Raw genomic sequence first — 19,543 nt, forward strand, 5'->3', positions numbered from 1 at the left:
CCCCTGAGACTATGGCCCCTAGTTATCCTTCAGGTCTGGAACTGAACTCGACCCTGTGGCTTCCAGCCAAACAATAGACAGGCATAGAGGGTGAACATTTACATCAGGTAGAAGCACTCCTTGGAGCTATCAGTTGTGGGAGAACAGAAGGGCAGTGTTTGCACAGGGAGACAGCTTGGATAGTGGGAGTGCATGGGAGGGAAGGATACAGGGAAGAGGTAACTATGGGGAGGAAGTGGGAAGAGAGCTGTTACATTGTGGGGAATTGCAGGCAATGTCACGAAACAAAATGTGTATGAATTGCTGTATGGGAAATAAATTTGCTCTGTAAACGGTCACCCAAATCACAATAAAAAAAAAAAAAAAAATTCTTGGATCCCGTGGTGAAGACCTTAAGGCGGATATGGGCATCGGTTGCATTTTACAGCCAATTCCATCACAACAAAGCCAGGAGACTTTTCCCTCGGGCTGCAGGGGTGGGGGGCTGAGGGGAGCCACTCACCCCATGTCCGCCAGGAACTCCTGGAGCCGTTTCTGGCCCTGCACGGACCAGAGCTTGAACCTGGAGGCAGTGTAGCATGTGTTGCAAAGGCTGTCATACAGTGACCAGTGCTGGTAGAGTGCCAGGCGGAGGCTGGGGCAGAGGTCAAGGAGGACTGCGGCATGCCAGGCCCACCTGGGCTGGTACAGGGACCTTTGCAGTGGCAGCCCCATCCCTGGGACTGCCCATCTGCAGTTATCCAACAGATCACTTGCTTGTGTCACCTGGCCTTCTCACTGGGGCCTTTGTGAAACTAGCCATCACAGACCTAAAGGGAATGCTTCTAACATTATTACTTTAATTTGACCCAGATAAAGAGCCTGGCAGGTGGAAACCATACACGACTCAGCAAAACTAAAGCCCCAACTCAGAGAAACTAAGGCACAGAGGTTACTGGAGTCCATGGAGGTCACAGGGCCAGCGGTTATGGCCAGACGCAACTGAACATGACCCCGCTCAGGCTGTCAGCTGCAATGCTTCCTGTATGCGCCATGCAACCCTGCCCCCAGTCCTAGCCACTTCTGCACCACCCCCCTGGAGTTTAGGGGTCCTGACCTCAGCTCTGACCCTTTCTGCCTGTCACTCACTCCCACGACCATACGCACCCTGCCAGCGCATGGCCAAGACAAGCATCCCTGGTGGCCCTGCAGCCTCACTGGTGGTCCCTCTCCCCAGCGACCACCCATCCTCCAATACCTCCTCTAAGACTCACAGGCCCCTCGAAGACAACCCGTCCAAACCCACAGTTATTCCTCCCCAGATGGCCCCCCACAGGAACGGGGCAGCTCCATCATCTACCCACCGGCACGTCCTGCCAGTCGGCCTGCCGAGGCAGCGGACCCTGGCCATGCCTCTCACACCTCCTCATCCCTAACTTATCCTCTACTCAGCAGCCAGAGGGACATTTTAAACAAACATGAGCCAAACTTGGGTTACTCTGTGGCCTCCCACTGGCCTCGGGGTCACAGGCCTCCTGCTGCTGCTCTGGCCCTGTCGCCTCTTCAGCTCCTTCCTCAAGGTCACCTCAGGGCCTTTGCGTGGCCCCAGCCTCTGCCTGGGCTGCTCTCCCCTCCACTGTGCAGGCTGAGACTCAGCTTGAAATGTGCCCTTGGGCTCTTTCTGGGGTACTCCAGGCCCATGGCTCACCCACTGGCTCCACCAATGCCCATGTTTTTTAGCAAAAAGTTGCACAGGACCCGTATTAATTTGTTAATTAATACACATTGTTAATTAACTTGTTAATGAATACACATTGGCTTATTACTTTCTTGACTCAACAGGCATCTTCGAGCTACACAAAGCTGCTGGGACTGCCCAGTGGGTCCTGCCGAGACCCAGCACAGGGAACACCTTGTAAGTGTGGGCTAGAGAAGCACAGGGCTTCTAAACAGCCCTCCCCTTTAGGACCGACTCCAGAGCCAGGCTGGAGCAGACTGTTCTCAGTAGCCCACATGCTTGACCCTGGCCTAGGAAAAATCACAGCTTGCCTTCTCTTAAAGCTTCTTGTCCCCCTGGCTGCCTGTTTTGGGCATGTGGCAGTCACTACCACACAACCCAGGCACACAGCTCTCTGACCAGTGAGCACACGCCTATATTCCTTGGGGACAGAGAGAGGGTGGAGTTGAGCTCTGCAGAGTGTCAAAGCAAAGCTGGCTTGTACCCATGGGCACAACCACAAGGATACTCATACTCAAAGGCAATCCGTGTGCAGTCGACAGAGAGCGTGTGTTCCTCGTCCTCATCCCGGTGGTTGTGCCGGGACACGTGGCGCTGCAGAAGGCCAACGTCAGTCACATACTTCATTCTGGAAGAAAGCACAGCCGCACAGGTAGCCCTCCCGCCCTTGCACCCTTGAGACCCTGCCCACGACACGTGGTCCTGTGCAAGGTCTAGGGAGAGCTCGCCACCTGCACTCAGCTGCCTGGGAGGGGTCAGCCCTGTCACTTTGTGTCACCTCCAAGCCAGCAGCTGCATTGTCTTCATTATGGGGCACCCATGTCTCCACCCTCCACCCACACAACCAAGTGAGGTAGGCCCCGAGTAAGTGCAGTAACCCGAGTGGAGGGTAACGGAGCCTGGAAGTGCTACTGAACACAATGGGTGGTGGCCTGCTGGAGAATGTGCCATCAGAGCAGGTCTCCAAGTGCCATGGGCAAGGACTGTGAAGGAGCGTCCCCTCACCCCCAGGACCTATCACTGGCCTGAGGCCCCAAGCACCCCCTTCCAGCAGGGCTTGACTGCGGTTCGGGGGTGGGGGAGGCAGGAATTGCACGGGGACCCTGCAAACAGCATGAGGAGTCTGCCATGGTCAAGGGTAGGCTGCACGTGGGGCTGTGCCAGGCAACAAACCTGGGACATCGGCTTGGTCCCCAGGAGTGGGCAAGCCTCTTAGGTAGAGGTTCCTGCCAAGGCCCTTGGACTTCCTGAGACAGCACCAGAGGAGGCTGGCTGCCTGGTGGGAAGCGGGAGACCCCGGCACAGCCGATCCAGACCCCAGCCCTGCCCCGGTGTCTGGATCCTTAGGCAGCCCCAAGGGGCAAAACAAGAGCTGGCTTCCCATGCGCCAAAGCCTCCCTGGCCTGCCCTCTGCCTCCAGCCTAAACTCCCTGGCAGGGCAGGAGCGCCCGTTGCTTTGGGGCCCCCAAACTCCTTTCTGCCTCCTACAGAGTCTGGTGCTGCACCTGGCACCCCCACTTTGTCCCTCACCAGCACTTGCACAAATGGGCTAGAGGGCTGTGGGGACAGCTGGTTCCTTCTTTTACCTCTGGCTCCACCTGGTGGACCCTCTGAGGGCAGAGGCAGCATTCACCAAGGCCACACCACTTTATCAGAAGACACTGGTGCCAGGCCCTCCTCCTGTGACAACCAAGTCCCAGTCCAAGGAGAAGAGCCACCTCTATTGTGGCTGGAGCTGGGCCCAGCAGGCAGCCACCCCAAACCCCGAGGGAGTGCATCCTTACTGGGTAATCTTGTCTTGAACCCACTGGTCCGTCAGTCCCACGATGGCCCACCTAGAGGAGAAGGGAAGCACTGGGGCCGGCCTGTATGAGCTGCAGAGCAGCTCCCTCTTGGCATCCGTGGTGGCAGCACGGCCCCCACGCTGGCCAGAGCAGACGTCACTGGGGTGGGGGCTAGGCAATCTCCACTCCACAAGTGGAGAGATTAAATGAGGCAGCTTTCAGCTGCCAGCACACGGGCTGCCCCCTTACAAGGAGGACACAAAGGAGGGAAACTTTTAGGACAAGGGGTGGCAGGCCCAGTGTGAGCTGGGTAGCCACCGCTTTCTGGCCCCTACCTGCACATCCTGCTTGGACACAGGCGCCTGCCACTCTGGGCCTGGTTCCCTGGCTGCTCTCTGCTTTAGTCTTGCCTGGGCTGCACCTCCAGCCCCAGCATGTGGACAGAGGGCTGGTGCAGGACTGTGCTCACACGTCTGTGCTCGGGTGCCAGCTGACCCCGGCCTGTCCTTTTACCTCTCCGAGCTCCTCTCGCCACTTGCCACTCGGAGCCTAACAGATCCTACTCACACCCACCTACTTATCCTCCTGACTCAGGTCAAGGATGAATGACAGAGCTTTTAGGCCCCTTTAAAGCCTTCAAAGGGCACTGTCTCCAATGTCATCATTTCTCGATGAGAAAACAGAGACCCAGGCTGGGACCCGACCTCCCTAGCATTGTGATCACCCCATGACAAGTGTGACTTGCATCACAGATGTGATCAGTCACAAAAAGAGTATTCTATGTGCATTTCTGAGCTGAGAACAGCCCTTCTGCAAGCAGGACATCCTACAGAGGGTACGCTGTGCCATCTGATCCATGTGTACCTGCCTGCCCACCTCTTGAGTTTGCTGTGTGGGCTGTGAGCAGGTGCACTCCACATGCCTGAGTACTGTGCAGAGCAAGAGGCCAGGAGAGGCAGTTAACACATGCGCCAGGTATCCAGACAGATGGATGGACTTGTGGAAGGCTAATGTAAGGGCAACACAGGGCGCCTAAGGACTCCTGTCAATGTCTCCCACAGTGGTGTGCCCCTGACATACTCCTTGACCCCCTAACCTCATTCTGATCTTTCCATGTTTGCATTTTGTATCGTGTTATTTTGCATTTGTTCTTGTGAGGTTTCTGGAGTTTTCTGAAGGCATTTCAAGGGTGTAAGCTTCTAGTAGAGGACTCTCAAGAGTCACTGAGCACACAGTAGGTGCTCACTAGTGACATGGGCACCTGATGCAATCAGTGGTGTTCACACGTGCAGTGTGGAAATTGTTACCTCCATGCTACGAGAGAAGATACAAGGCTGAGAGGGTTATTTGCATGGCCAGGCACCTGGCTGAGAGCAGAGATGAGCTGAGAGGGCAACCACCCATGACAGCGCGCCTTCTAGACCCAATCACGTGCCGGGCAGCGGGGAGCCCTGCACTGGCACCCTGGAGGGCTGGCCCATTGGTGCCCCCCCACCCCAGCATGTCCGGCTGCTTGTTGGGTACGGCTGGCCCAAGGTTCTGACTGGGCATAGACATGGTCCCCACTGGAGGCAGTCAGAGCCAGAGTGGCCTCAGCAGACTGCCATCTCACAGGGGAGTGAACCAGGACCCAGAGCAGAAGGCTGTGGTTGTGGAGCAGGTGGCAGAGCCAGGCCAGAACCTAGGCTCTCAGCTCTTGTCGCCCGTTTCTAGATGCACCTGCGCTAACAGAGCTTGGCCAGTGGCCTCCTCCTCTGCACAGGGCTCCAGCATGCGGAGTGCACCTGCTCACAGCCCACCCAGCGAACTCAGGAGGTGGGCAGGCAGGTACACACGGGTCAGATGGCACCACTTTTACAGAGATGCCTCGGGAGGCTGCCTTGTTTAACCTCGTATTCATTATGTCACCTGAGTTTAACAGGCAGCAAGGCTAGGGCAGGAGCAGAAAGCGGGGAGCAGCACCTGAGCGCCATCTTCCGACCCACCACGTGCCCTCTGTACCCTGCAGTCTTCCTCTTCCTTGAGTTTGTGTGATACAACCTAAAACCACACAGGAAGAAACCTTGGGCTGTGTGCACTCCCAGAAAGGAGCTGTGTCTGGAGTTCCTGCCGGGGACAAGGGAGGCAGGGTGGTGATGCCGTTTGCCAGAACCGTGCCCCTGCTGCAAGATGCAGGTGCCTGGGGAAGGAAGCACCACAGGGCACTGACCTCTGCTGCGAGGCAAGACTCCACATACAAACACTGGCAAGGGGGCTACGTACCACAGCATGTCATTCAGATCCTTGGACATCATCCATGCCAAGTCAAACATCACCATGGCTGACTACAAGAGAGCAGAGAAGCCTGAGGCCATGTTTGCAGAGGGACACATGCTGCGACCCCACCCAGGGATGGTGCTGGCTGGAATCCATTGCGATGAGGGGCAGCAGTGCTCACTAGTCCAAGGAGAAGACTGAGTAACTGAACTGGCGTGTAGGCTCTCCTCTCCAGTTACAGAGTCACCAGGCGCCGCACGCGTCGTTGTGCGGCCAGGGAAGGCACCTGTACCCCAGGAAGTGCAGCCCTGTGAGCACTGGGATGGGGCCTCTACACACAGCTCCTTTGGCCCTCGGTGATGTTTTAAGTCTGGGTGACCCACTGTCTGCTGGACCCTGCACCCATGCTCTCCTGCTGGCTGGCTGATGGCCTGGTACACAGTCCCAGGAAGGCCAGGCCAGGCAGGCTTGTGGTTTCAGTTATCCAAGTATCAGAGGTGGAGGGAGGGTCTCGGGACCACCTGTGATGAAGGTCTTCCTAACAGCTGTCCAGATGGAAGCATTTCATTTCCTGTGAGCAGTGGGTCTGGGTTGTGTTAGAAGACTGCTAGAAGGTTCAGTGTCTTACTGAATGACACTTAGCCTTGAGACGCTGACTTTCCTTGCAGGGAGAGGATTCCCCTGGACTCGTCCTACTAACTGGAGGGAGATGGGCATCCACAGCTCACTGGCACCTTCTCTGGGTAGGCATCAATATCCTTTCCCTGACTGCTTAGAAACAGGGCAAAGGTATGATCTTTCCTAGGACAACAGGACTGTGACAATAAAAGGGACACTGGACATACAGTGCTAGGGGACAATGTTATACTGGAAACTTGCTTTCTAGGGCTACTTAAGGCCCTGAGCTATACCCAGCATTAATGGAGCTGACCACAAGTAGGTTTTCTATACTAAACCTCTTCCCAAAGATCACGTACCATGTGCCGTTGTACATCTGGGGTTTTATCTTCTTGCACAGAGACTGATACAGACTTGTTAATTATGGTGCTCAGTCTTTTTGATGATAAACGAAAACAATAAACCAAAACCCAACCCGGTTACTGTCAAGTCGATTCCAACTCTCCTTGGTGGTCCAAAAGGTAAGTGCTCAACTTCTAACCAGACGGTTTGGAAGGAAGGCCTGGTGACCTGCTTCCAAATGGCTAAAGCGCTAAAAACCCTACGGAGCATGGTGCTACTCAGTACACGAGGTGGGGGTGGGGAAGGTATGCGCAAAAGCAATAGCTGTTTCTTCATCGAGCACCTTGCAGGTGCTCCGGCCCACTGTAACAAGTGAAATGAGGACAACTTCTTCATTGTATGGGGGGAGGTCAGGCTCAGGTCACACAGTGCCAAGTTGTGAAGCAAGAATTCAACCAGGCTTTCATTTGGTCATTCCTCACATTCTAGGAAATTTATCCTGAGAGCTAGAATTTTAGGGTGAATTGCACATATTCATACTTACTGATGTCCCATGATATTCATACTGCTCATAGTCAAAGAGGATTTCTCTTCTGTAATGGTATAAAATGGATGTATTCAGTAGGAAGTAATACAGTACGCATGACGTTTTAGAAAAATGTTACAACTTGACAGCATTTGAAGAAATGCAAATTAAATCATGGTCCCCCGGTGGTGCACATGGTTTGTGTTCCACCACCAACCTAAAGACTGATGGTCTGAACCCACCCAGCAGCACTGCCGAGGATCAGCCTGGGATCTTTTCCCGTGTTGTTGTTGTTGTTAGTTGTTGCTGAGTACATTCTGACTTGCAGTAACCCCATGTGTACAGAGTAGAATGCTCCATAGAGTTTGACCTTTCAGAAGCAAGGTGTTTGTGCCACCCAGGTACTCCTCTGTCAAGGTAACAGCCAAGGAAACCCCGTGGAGCACAGTTCTATATGAGTCTCCAGGAGTCAGAATCCACAAGACGGCGACTGACAATAAACATTCTCTCACTCCTCGATTCTTTGGTAGAATGTCTATTTACAGCCTTGGGAAAGCATAGTGAAACTGACACACACTACTTGCGGCTATGTAAATGGAAAAATCCCAGAATCCCAAGATAAAAATTCAAAGGAACAAATCAAAACAAGATTTGATATGTACAGTTACTCATTGCATCCTTATGTGCAAATGGCAAAATACTGGAAGTAACCTATAGACCAAAAAGGAGGGGCATTGCCAACAAAGAACTATGCAAAATGGTTACGGTTAAGGGAGGAATGTAAAATTAGACGACTATCAAAAACCAAACTCACTGCCGTGGAATCGGATCCAACTCATAGCAACCCCTCCTTGGGTTTCCAAGGCAGTATCACTACAAAAGTAGATTGCCCAACCTTCCTTCGGAGGAGTGGCTGGTAGATTTGAACCGCCACCCTTCTGACGGTTAGCTGTCAAATGCCTCAGGCACTACGCCACCAGAGCTCCCATACAGTGATGTATATAATGATGATGTAAAACTGTGTAAGAACAGATAACCCAGGAGGAGAACTCTAAGCCTGAAAAGACTCTGTGCATTATTAGTGGTCACCAGTGGTGGGAGGGAGGGAAAGGGTAAGCTCTTACTTGGGGATTGAGTTTAGGCGAATGGTGGTAGAGCATTTTGGAAAAGTACAGCAATAATGGTGTTGTTGTTGTTGTTGTTATGTGCCGTCGAGTCAATCCCGACTCCTAATGGTGGTACAACATGAAAAATGTCATTAGTGTCCCTGAGCTGTAAATGGGGGTGCTGATATGTTGGCAAATGTCTTGTGTAAAATTTAAAAAAAAACAACATTCTTTGGCTTAGGTAGTGAGATTATGGATTACATTTTCTCTCCTTTACTTCTTGAAATGTTTTCCCATTGTCTGTATAAAGATAAAGAGAAGTTTAACAAGAAATGGACCACCCTGTTTGCCTATTGAGAACATAAGCAGAGGCCGGGTGGCATGTATGTCTCTAGGTGCCCTGAGACGTGAGAACCAAAGGGAGTTTCCTGTTGGGGACTGTGGGTCTGTGGTCTGGGCTTGTCTACTCTCATGAGGTGTGGCCTTCTCCCCACGCTACAGGGGTGAATGCCCACAATTGAAACAACGGGGACTGGAGGCAGAACAGCTCCGTGAGACCTCCGGGGACTGGACTCAGCAAAGAATTCCCCTGTACGCAGCTCAAGGGCAATACTGCACATTCACTTCAAACTGGAAAAATCTTTACAGTATTTTTACTTTAAAGCACTGTAATTTCATAATTTGTAATATGAAGTAGAATTATTGATAGCTTACTTTCCTTTTCATAGGTTTCTATGAAAAGCTCTACATAATTGGCATCTATTTTTATTATAAAGAGTTTGAAACAAAAGTATCTACCTCTGGAAAACTTTAGAAAAATAAAGAACCAGGGTCCATCACCCTAACAGATGGCTTGTACCTGTGAGACCTTTGGGCCCAGGCTGCCATGCCTGGGTCAGTGGTGACACAGCCTTCTTCATGCAGGGGCCACATGCTCAGGCTGGACAAGTGGCTCTGGGCTCTAAACTAAACACTTTACTCTAAAACTGAAAAAGATGCACAGCCTCCCAGGAGCATGCAGGTGTGGGTGGCACCCAGTCCCTCCGGAGGAACTGGCTTCTGGACACTAGAGTGTTGCTTCCAGCTGTGGGGTGCTGTTCCCAGACGGTGAGGTGCTGTTTCCAGCCACAGGGAAAATGCTCCTGGACAGTGGGGTACTACTCCTTGATATGGGGGTGCTGCTTCACACAGACTCACCTCCGGGCCTCCCACGCTCTTCGCTCCCTCCTCTTCATGGTCTGCTCCACCATTTCCTGGCACAGGAACAAAGAGAACAAAACGCCAGGGATTTATCCTCACAGCCTAAGAAGTCTCTGATTTGGCAAAGGCCACGAAGCTCAGACCCCTGAGGGAAAAACCTGGGCCACCCTGGGCTCGAGAGCCGTCTGGTGCTAAACAATGGCCCAGGTCCCTTCCGACTCATGGGCACTGCCGACACCTTGGAGAGAAGGGAGGGAATGTTTCATAAGCACCTGCTCCAGGCGAAACTCTGGGTGAGCCCCTCGCAGCTCTTCATCGCCACCTCCCATCGCGTGACCCGGGGCAAGCCACTCACTCGCCTCATACCAGTTTCCTCATTGGCATGAACAAGAGTTGGTGTTTCTCAGGAGTCCTTGGGTGGTGCCAATGCCCACGTGCCCAGCTGCTCACTGAAGGCTTGGTGATTCAAGACCACCAGAGGGGCCTCAGAAGAAAGGCCTGGTGGTGTGCCTCCCAAACAGGAGCCCTTACAAACCCTGTGGAGCACAGCTGTACTCTGACACACACAAGGCTGCCAGGACTTGGCACCAACTCAACAACAACTGGTTAACTGCTTAATGTTTCTTACATTCTACCATATGCCGGTCACTGTTCTAATTTTACAAGCACAATCTCATTTAATTCTCAAAACAAAGGATGAGATTTTACGTCGTTTGAAAAAACCCTTGGTCTCAAGACTTACGCTTTTGGGAATATGGCGTAGATGCACTTCTCCCTATCTCTCACACTAAATATGACCAAAAGCCTTGGACATTATATATCAGACAAACAAAAGAAGACCAGGAAAGGCAGAGATGGGGGCACACCAGCTGAGATGTTGGGACCCAAGGAATGACAGACGTGGCAGTAAGTTTACAGCAGACAAAGGAGAAAACAAAATCAAAGACTATAAGGCAATTCTCAGCTTTGAAGGACACAAGCTTTCAGCTTTCTTTGAGTTTTCTTCTTGCCTTATGTATCCTAGATACAGAGCTGAAGAAGCCAGCAACCTGGAAACACCGACAGGTACAGACAAAAAGCCACGACAAAAGTCTGCTTTCTCTGGTCAAAAGGCCAAGGAAGGGGACAGCCAAGCAAGATAGAAAACTTTAAGACAGTAACTGCTCTACTCTGGCCTAACACCACAAAAAAAGCCAGGGCCCTGTGCCCTCCAACACCTGCAAAAGCCATATGAGAGCCCAGTATTCCATCCTTGGGGAGTTGTGATACCTCTAATACACGGCTAGGCTAGGTCACAGAAGGCCAAGGAGGGAGCTGGGACTTCCATTGTCTACTGGTAATGAAGAGGCGGCCCCTCGGTGTCAACAGAGGCCAAGTGGTGAGGCTGACCTTCCACTTCCACCTGGCAGTAAAGGAGCCATGCCCCGCCTCCACTGCTGGAGTGGTATCAGAGAAAGCCAGCTACAATACAAGGTTTAAACAAGACCTAGAGTCTTGTAACGTAATACAAAAATGTCCAGGTTTCATGTGAAAATCACTTGTCATACTAAGAACCAGGAAGATCTGAAACTGTATAAAAAAGACAATATCATCAGATGCCTACACGGAGAGGACAGGGCTGTTAGAATTTTCTGACAAAGATTTTAAAGCAGCCATGACAAAAATACTTTCATGAGCAGTTACAAATGCACCTGAAGCAAATGAGAACAGGCAGTCTCAACGAAGAAAGAGTCTCAAAGAAGAAACAGAAGATATGAAGAACCAAACGAAAAGTTTAGAACTGAGAAATATAAAAACCAAAACCAATGGTGGATGGGTACAAGAGCAGAAATGAGGGGCCAAAGGAATCAGTGAACTGGAAGAGAGGACAATCGATATTGCCAGTCTGAATAGAGTGAAAACACCCGCAGGGACTGGTAGGATTATAACAAAAGATGTAATATTCATATTGTAGGATCCTGGAAGGAGAAGAGAAAGAGGGTGGGGCTGATAAAGCTCACAAAGAAAGAATGGTTAAAAATTTGGTAAGAGACATAAACCTACATATACCCACTCCTCACTGATCAACATGGTTAGGTTCCAAAGACCATGTCATTATGTGGAAATTGGCATTATGCGAAAATGCATCATGACCCTATTAGAACACAAGATGGAATATGACCATGTCAGTACGTAACTGCCAAATTACATCATTACATAACTGCCAAACCATGGAGAATCATGGCCTAGCCAAGCTGAAAAATCACCTTAACCATCATAGCCAGCATTACACTTGCCTTGTAGCTTGGCACTTGTTACTGCCAGGAGTACATCATCAATGCAAAAAATAGCTGGGCAGATTTTATTTTATTATTGTTTAAATGTGAAACATCAGATAACAAGAGAGTTGATAAGTGAAGTGTAGGTGTATTTAAGAAGTTGAGAGAAGCCGGAACAGGGAAAACATAAAGAAATTCACACTGACACATAATAATTAAACTCCTCCAAACTGAGCAAAAGAAAAAAAAGACAAAAAACTTGAAAGCAGCAAAAGAAAAAAACACCACCTTTCCTATAGGGGAAAAAATAATTCCAGTCAATTCTCAGAAACCATGAAGGTCAGAAAGAAGCGATACCATATTTTTCAAGTCCTGAGCAAAAAGAAAGGAGCTCTGGCGGTGCAGTGCTCAAGGCAACTGACTGCTAACCAGAAGGCTGATGGTTCAAACCCATCAACCACTCTACGGAAGGAAGATGGGGCAATCGACTTCCATAAAGATTTATGGCCTCAGAAACCAATGGGGGTTGCTATGAGTTGGAATCGACTCGATGGCAGTAGGTTTGGTTCAGTTTTTGGTTATCAGAAAAAAGAGCTGTTAACCCAGAATCCTACACACAGCAAAATTTATTTTGCAGAAATGAAGGGGAAATCATGACATTCTCAGAAAGAAAAGTAAGAGAATTTGTTGCCAGTAGACCTACCTCAAAATAATAGCTAAAGAAAGTTGTGTAAACAGAAAGAAAATGAAAAAAAAAAAAAAAAAAGAAAGAAAGAAAAGAAAAGAAACTTTGGAATGTGAAGAAAAGATGAACCAACAAACAAAACTTTGGGTAAATATAATGTTTCTCTTGAGTTGTATAATTATGTATGATGGGTGAAGCAAAAATTGTAACACCAATATGGTTTTAAGTGTATGTACAGGAAATATTTAAGAAAATTATATCATAAACAAGGAGGAGTAAAGGGACCCAAAGGGAAGTAAGATAAAATGATACCAGTGAACTGGTAAGTTTTATATATGTAATGTGATACCCAGAGCAGCCACTAAAAAATCTAAACAAGAAGGTATGCTCAAAAACACTACAAATATGACTCCTACCTCACAACGTTTACAAAAATTATATTATAAGAGCCAAAACCATAAAACTCTTAGAAAAAAACATATGGGTAAAGTTTCAAGAAATTGTTTTTGAAAATGGATCTTAGGTCACCAAAAGCATGAGCAACAATAGAAAAAAAATTATAAACTGCCTTCATTAAAATTAAAAACTTTCATGCATCAAAAGACTTTATCAAGAAAGTAAACAACATACACACACATATTTATTGCAGTATTATTCATAATAGCATAAAGATGGAATCAATCTAAGTGCCCATCAATGGATGAATGGATAAGTCAAATATGGTACATGCATATGACGGACTACTACTCAGCAATAAAGAAAAATGACTTCCGGAAACATTTTGGAACATGGATGAACCTGGTGGCATTATGCTGAGTGAAATGAGTCAATCACACAAAAAACAAATATTGTATGGTTTCACTTTTATAAAATGATATGAACCAGTAAATACATAGAAATGAAATGTCCATTAGAACTCTGGTGGTGTAGTGGATAAAGCATTTGGCTGCTAACCAGAAGGTCAGCAGTTCAAACCCACCAGGTGCTCTGCAGAAGGAAGATGGGGTAATCTACTTCCATAAAGGTTTACAGCATTGGAAACCCAGTGGGGGTTGCTATGACTTAGAATCGCCTTGATAGCAGTGAGTTTTTTGAGAATGTTCATTAAATTAAAAGACAGAAAACGAATAAAAGACCATAAAGAATGTCAGAAAAGACTCTGCAACTTGCTATGGAAAGGAAAGTGAGTCCTAAAGCAAAAGAAGAAATGATGAGTTAAAAAAGCTGAACAAAAGATTTCAAAGGGCAACTCAAGAAGACTAGATAAAGTGCTATAATGAAATGTGAAAAAGACCTGAAGTTAAACAATCAAAGGGAAGAATACGCTTGGTATTTCTCAAGTTGGAAGAACTGAGGAAATAGTTCAAGCCTCAAGGCTTGGAAGTTTTCCTCAACTCTTCCAGCTTGAGAAATGAAGGATTCTATGGGCAATATATTGAATGATTCAAGAAGCATCAAAGGAAGATGGAAGGAACACAGAGTCACTGTACCAAAAGGAAGTGGTTGATGTTTAATCATTTCATGAGGTGGCATATGATCAAGAACTGATTGTATTGAAGGAAGAAGTCTAAGCTGCACTGAAGAAATTGGTGAAAAACAAGGCTCCAGTAACTGATGGAATACGCAATGTGATATTTCAACAAATGGATGCAGTTGGCCAGGTAGCTGACTTCAAGTTTCTTGACATAAATAAGTGAGCACCTCTAGCTCACTTACTTATGTCAAGAAACTTAAAATCAGCCACCTGGCCAACTGACTGGAAGAGATCCATATTTGCGCCCATTCCAAAGAAAGGTGATGCAACAGAATGTGTAAATTATTGAACAATATCATTAATGTCATACACAAGTAAAATTTTGCTGAAAATAATTCAAGAATGCTTGCAGCAGCATATTGGCAAACAACTGCAAGCAATCTGAGCTGGATTCAGAAGAGGAATTGGAACAAGTCTTGCTGATGTCAGATGGATTTTGGCTGAAAGCAAAGAATACCAGATAGATGCTTATTTGTTTTACTGACTATGCAAAGGCATTTGACTGTGTGGATGATGATAAATTACAAATAACATTGCAAAGGATGGGAATTCCTTAACACTTAATTGTGCTCATGAGGAACTTGTACAAAGACCAAAAGGCAGTAGTCAGTCATTCAGACAGAACAAGGGGACACTGAATGGTTTAAAATCAGAAAAAGTATATGTCAGGGTTCTATCCTTTTACCATACTTTTTTTTTAAATTGTGCTTTAGGTGCAAGTTTACAGAGCAGAGTTTGTTTTACATTTTACATTTTTTGTACGTTTGGTTTCACTACCCAAATACCATCCCCAACCCTAACCCATTCTCCTCCCCTCTCTTTCCAATAACTGTCCCCCCATGCCCCTCATAATCATGCACTCCTGTGTGTCCTGCATTTCCTCCATGTGAATGTTGCCTCTCTAGTGCCCCATGGTCGATCGCTCCAAAGGAGGCATCTCCATAGAGTATGTAGGTACATCACCCTGCGTTGAGCGGTCTGCATGTACATCTTATTTACTATTGGGCTGAGAGCCAGCCTCTGGGAGTGAGTTTTATTCCAGGCCCAAAGTGTATCCCAGGGCCATAGTAGTGGGGGTCCCACCAGACTCCATCAACCAATAATTCTCGTCATTATTGTGTTTTTGGATTTTATTCCATGGTTTTCCTCCCATGCTATCCAGGATCTCCAGTTTTGATCTTTTCCCGAGTGATTGGCATAGGTAGCAGGGCACCATCTAGTTCTTCTGGTCTTGTGGTCCATCATGTTCTAAGGCTGATTGCTTCCAAATGCTCTTGGTTTCTTGCACTCTTCTTCACTTCTGACGATAGGAGACCATTAACTGCATCTTAGATGGTCACTTGAAAGCTTTTAAGACCCCAGTTGCTACTCACCAATGAAATGTTGTGGAAGATTTTTATGTACTTTGTTGTCCCAATTGAGTCTGGTGTCCCCCAATACTATAGTCCTGAGTTGGTAGATCTGTTGGATCTCTCTCCCACAGTGTCTGGCTGTCTGTGAGGAATTTCTCTATGTCTGTCTTCTGTTGTTTCTGTAAGGATTACGGGTATTTTGTATCACTACTATCTGTCCCAGATTAGCCTCAGCTGAATCTATCCTTGGTCTAGAGTATAATCCTGTTCACTGACCCACATCTGATCTTCTCAGATGTTTACGTGTTTATCTGTAGCCTGATGTTTGGTGTTAATGGTAATGAAGTATTGTGGATATACCGGTATTAGCCTCTGTTGTCCATACATTATGTGCACAATTCGGTGTCCTCCCTTTCCCTAATGTTATCATGGTAGTTACAGATTCTTTCCATACCATTCCTCGCCTTACACACGTCAGCATGTAGCCCTCAACTAGCCCGAAATTATTCCTTCCTTTTCCCTCCCCACCCCGGCAACCTACAAAGAGAGTTCCCTTCCTTAAGAAAGTCCTTCTTTGTCTTTTTACAGTAATAGGCTCGTACAATATTAGTCCTTCTGTGACTGACTCATTTCACTCAGCACAATGTTCTTCAGGCTCATCTACATTGTGAGATGATACACATATCTTTCATTGTTCTTTAACGTACATAGTATTTCATTGTATGAATGTACCATAGTTTGGTTATCCATTCATCTGTTGATGGGGATTTAGGTTGTTTTCATCTCTTTGGTATAGTGAATTGTGCTGCAACGAACATAGGTGTGCATGTCTGTTCATATCCTGCCTCCTATCTCTTTAGGATATATTCCTAGTAATGGAATTACTGGGTCAAATGGTATTTCTATTTTCAGTTTTTTAAAGAAACGCCATATTGTTTGCCACAATGGTTGTACCATTTTACAATACCATCAGCAGCACACAAGAGTTCCAATCTCTCCGCAACCTCACCAGCATTTGTTATTTTCTGTCCTGTTGAACTTTGCTATTATTGCTGGGATGAGGTGATATCTCATTGTCATTTAGATTTGCATCTCTTTGATGACTAAAGATTGCGAGCAATTCCTCATGTGTTTGTTGGCCGCCAGCATATCGTCTTTAGTGAAGTGTCTGTTCATGTCTCTTGCCCATTTTTGAATTGGATTGTTTGTCTTTTTGGTGTTGAGGTACTGAAGTTTTCTATAGATTTTGGAGATAAGTCCTTTGTCAGATATGCAAATAGGCAAATATTTTCTCCTAGTCTCTAGTCCTCTTTTTACCCTTTTGACAAAGTCTTTTGATGCACATAAGAATTTGATTTTTAAAAGGTCCCAGTGATCTAGCTTCTCTTCTACCTCCTGTCCATCCTGGGTTATGTTTGATAGTCTATTTATGCTGTAAATTAGGGCTCCTAGATTTGCCATAAGGAGCTCTGGTAGCATAGTGCCTAAGGCACTTGACTGCTAACCAGAAGGCTGGCGGTTCAAACCCACCAGCCGCTCCTCGGAAGGAAGGTTGGGCAATCTACTTCCGTAGTGATACTGCCTCGGAAACCCAAGGAGGGGATGCTATGAGTCGGGGCCGACTCGACGGCAAATAACAACAACAACAACAGATTTGCCCCTATTTTATCTTTGATGAATTTTACAGTTTTGGGGTTTACATTTAAGTCTTTGATCCAATTTGAATTTGTTTTTGTGTATGGGGTGAGGTATGGGTCTTGTTTCATTTTTTGGCGAGTGGATATTCAATTTTGCCAGCACCATTTGTTAAAGAGGTTATGTCTTCCCCATTTAATGGATTTTTGGTCCTTTGTCAAAGACCAGCTGTCCATAAATGGATGGATCTATTTCTGGACTTTCAATTCTGTTTCATTAGTCTCTCTATCATTGTACCAATACCATGCTGTTTTGACTACTACGGCTTATAGTAGTTCTTAAGATCTGGGAGTGTGAGACCTCTGACTTTGTTGTTGTTATTCAAAAGTGTTCTACTTATCCAAGGTCTCTTTCCATGTGAAATTGTTGTTGTTATGTGCCGTCGAGTCAGACCTGACTCATAGAGACCCCTCTTTGGGTTGCTGAGGCAGTATCACTACAGAAGTAGATTGCCCAACCTTCCTTCCAAGGAGTGGCTGGTGGGTTTGAACTGCCAGCCTTCTGGTTAGCGGTCAAGTGCCTTAGGCACTATGCTACCAGAGCTCCCATATGAAATTCGTAATTGTTTTTTCCATGTCCTTAAAAAATTTTGTTGGTGTCTGGATCAGGATTCCATTAAATGTGTAGATTGCTTTAGGTAGTATTGACATTTTCACAATATTCAGTCTACCTATCCATGAATAAGCCAAGTTCTTCCATTTATGTAGATCCCTCGTTGTCTCCTGTAGTAGTTTTTACAGTTTTCTTTGTATAGGTCTTTTGTGTCCCTGTTAAGATTTACTCCTAGATATTTTATCTTTAGCTATTGTAAATGATATTGTTTCCCTTATTTCCTTTTCAGAGGTCTCTTTGTTGGTGTACAGGAATCCAACTAATTTTTGTATGTTGATCTTGTGTCCTGCCACTTTGCTGAACCTATAAGTTCCAGTAGTTTAGGTAGGTCATGTGATTCCAGAAACTTGTCCATCTCTTCTAGGTTCTTAAATCTGTTGGAGTACAGTTTTTCATAATACTCTATCTTTTTTATTTCAGTTGGTTCTGTTGTGATGATACCCTTTTCACTTACTATTCTTGTAATTTGCACCTTCTCTTTCTTTTCGTTAGATTTGCCAATGGTTTCTCAATTTTGTTAATCTTTTTGAAAAACCAGCTTTATGTTTTGTTGATTTTCTATTTTTTTTTTTTTTGCTTTATTTATTTCTGCTCTGATCTTTATTATTTCTTTACTTGTAGATACTGTAGGATTCCTTTGTTGTCCTTTTTCTAATTGTTGGAGTTGTTGAGTAAGAATATTGATTTTGTTTTCTTTCCTCTTTTTTGAGGTATGCATCTATCACTATAAACTGACCTCTGAGTACTGTTGTTGCTGTGTCCCATAGGTTTTGGTAAGACAAGTCTTCACTCGTTTGTTTCTAGAAATTTTTCTTATTTCACTTTTTATTTCTTCTATGATCCAGTAGCTTTTGAGCGGTGTATTGTTCAGCTTCCACATGTTTTGATGCTTTGTCTTGATCGTCCTATTATTAATTTCTAATTTTATAGCATTGTGGACCAAGAAGATGCTTTGTTTTTGAATTTATTGAGGCTTGTTTTAGTCCTAACATATGGTCTTTTGTTGTTGTTGTTATGTGCCATCGAGTCGGACCTGACTCACAGTGACCCCTCCTTGGGTGTCCGAGACAGTATCACTATGGAAGCAGATTGCCTCATCTTCCTTCTGAGGAGTGGCTGGTGGGTTTGAACCTCCAGCCTTCTGGTTAGCAGTCAAGTGCCTTAGGCACCACGCTACCAGAGCTATTCTGGAAAATGATCCACATGTACTGAAGAATGTCATTATGCTTTTGTTGGATGGAATGCTCTGTATGTGTCTATGAGGTCGAGTTGCTTGATTGTGCTGTTTAGTTCTTCCGTATCTTTGTTGAGTTTTTTCCTAGTTGATCTGTCCCTCCTCGAAAGTGGTGTTAAAGTTTCCTACTACTATTGTAGAGTTGTCTCTTTTCCCTTTGACTTCAGTTAATATTTGCTTCATGTATTTTGGAGCACTTTCACTGGGTGCATAAATATTTATTATTGTAATGTCTTCTTGGTCAATTGTCCCTTTCAGTGACTTTCTTTGTCTCTTCTGTTGTTTTCCACCTTAAAGTCTATTTTATCAGAATAATGCCACTCCTACTCTTTTTTGGTTACTGTTGGCTTGGTATATTTTTTTCCACCCCTTAACTCTCTCTCTCTCTCTTTTTTTTTCATTAGGATTTGGGTGAAGATTTACAGAGTAAATTCACTTTTCATACAGCAGTTCACATATACTTTGACTCATGTCATTCACCAAAATTTACAATGCAGCAGCTCCCCTCCCACTTCCTCCCCATAGTTACCTCCTCCCAGTGTCCGTCCCTTCATACTCTTCTGCACCCTGAGCTATCTCCCTGTGCATAAGCAGCCCTTCCTTCTCCCATGATTGTTCTCTCCA

The 19,543-nt window shown here is 46.3% G+C and overlaps 1 protein-coding gene across 1 annotated transcript in view; it reads right to left on the reverse strand.

Annotated features, from left to right (window-relative positions):
* The window catches only part of CDC45 (cell division cycle 45), a 55,051-nt gene that overhangs the window by 21,655 nt on the left and 13,853 nt on the right, over positions 1-19,543 (reverse strand). Inside the window, exons 6-11 of the mRNA XM_007958452.2 lie at positions 9,547-9,602; positions 7,262-7,310; positions 5,764-5,825; positions 3,502-3,552; positions 2,226-2,345; positions 503-634 (exon numbers count right to left, since the gene is read on the reverse strand). Of these exons, the coding sequence (XP_007956643.1) occupies positions 503-634; positions 2,226-2,345; positions 3,502-3,552; positions 5,764-5,825; positions 7,262-7,310; positions 9,547-9,602 (470 nt within the window). The remainder of the gene's footprint in view (positions 1-502; positions 635-2,225; positions 2,346-3,501; positions 3,553-5,763; positions 5,826-7,261; positions 7,311-9,546; positions 9,603-19,543) is intronic.

This window comes from Orycteropus afer, unplaced genomic scaffold, assembly GCF_000298275.1.
Source record: "Orycteropus afer afer isolate SDZICR_OR568_19922 unplaced genomic scaffold, OryAfe1.0 scaffold00986, whole genome shotgun sequence".
Classification (NCBI taxonomy): Eukaryota; Metazoa; Chordata; class Mammalia; order Tubulidentata; family Orycteropodidae; genus Orycteropus; species Orycteropus afer.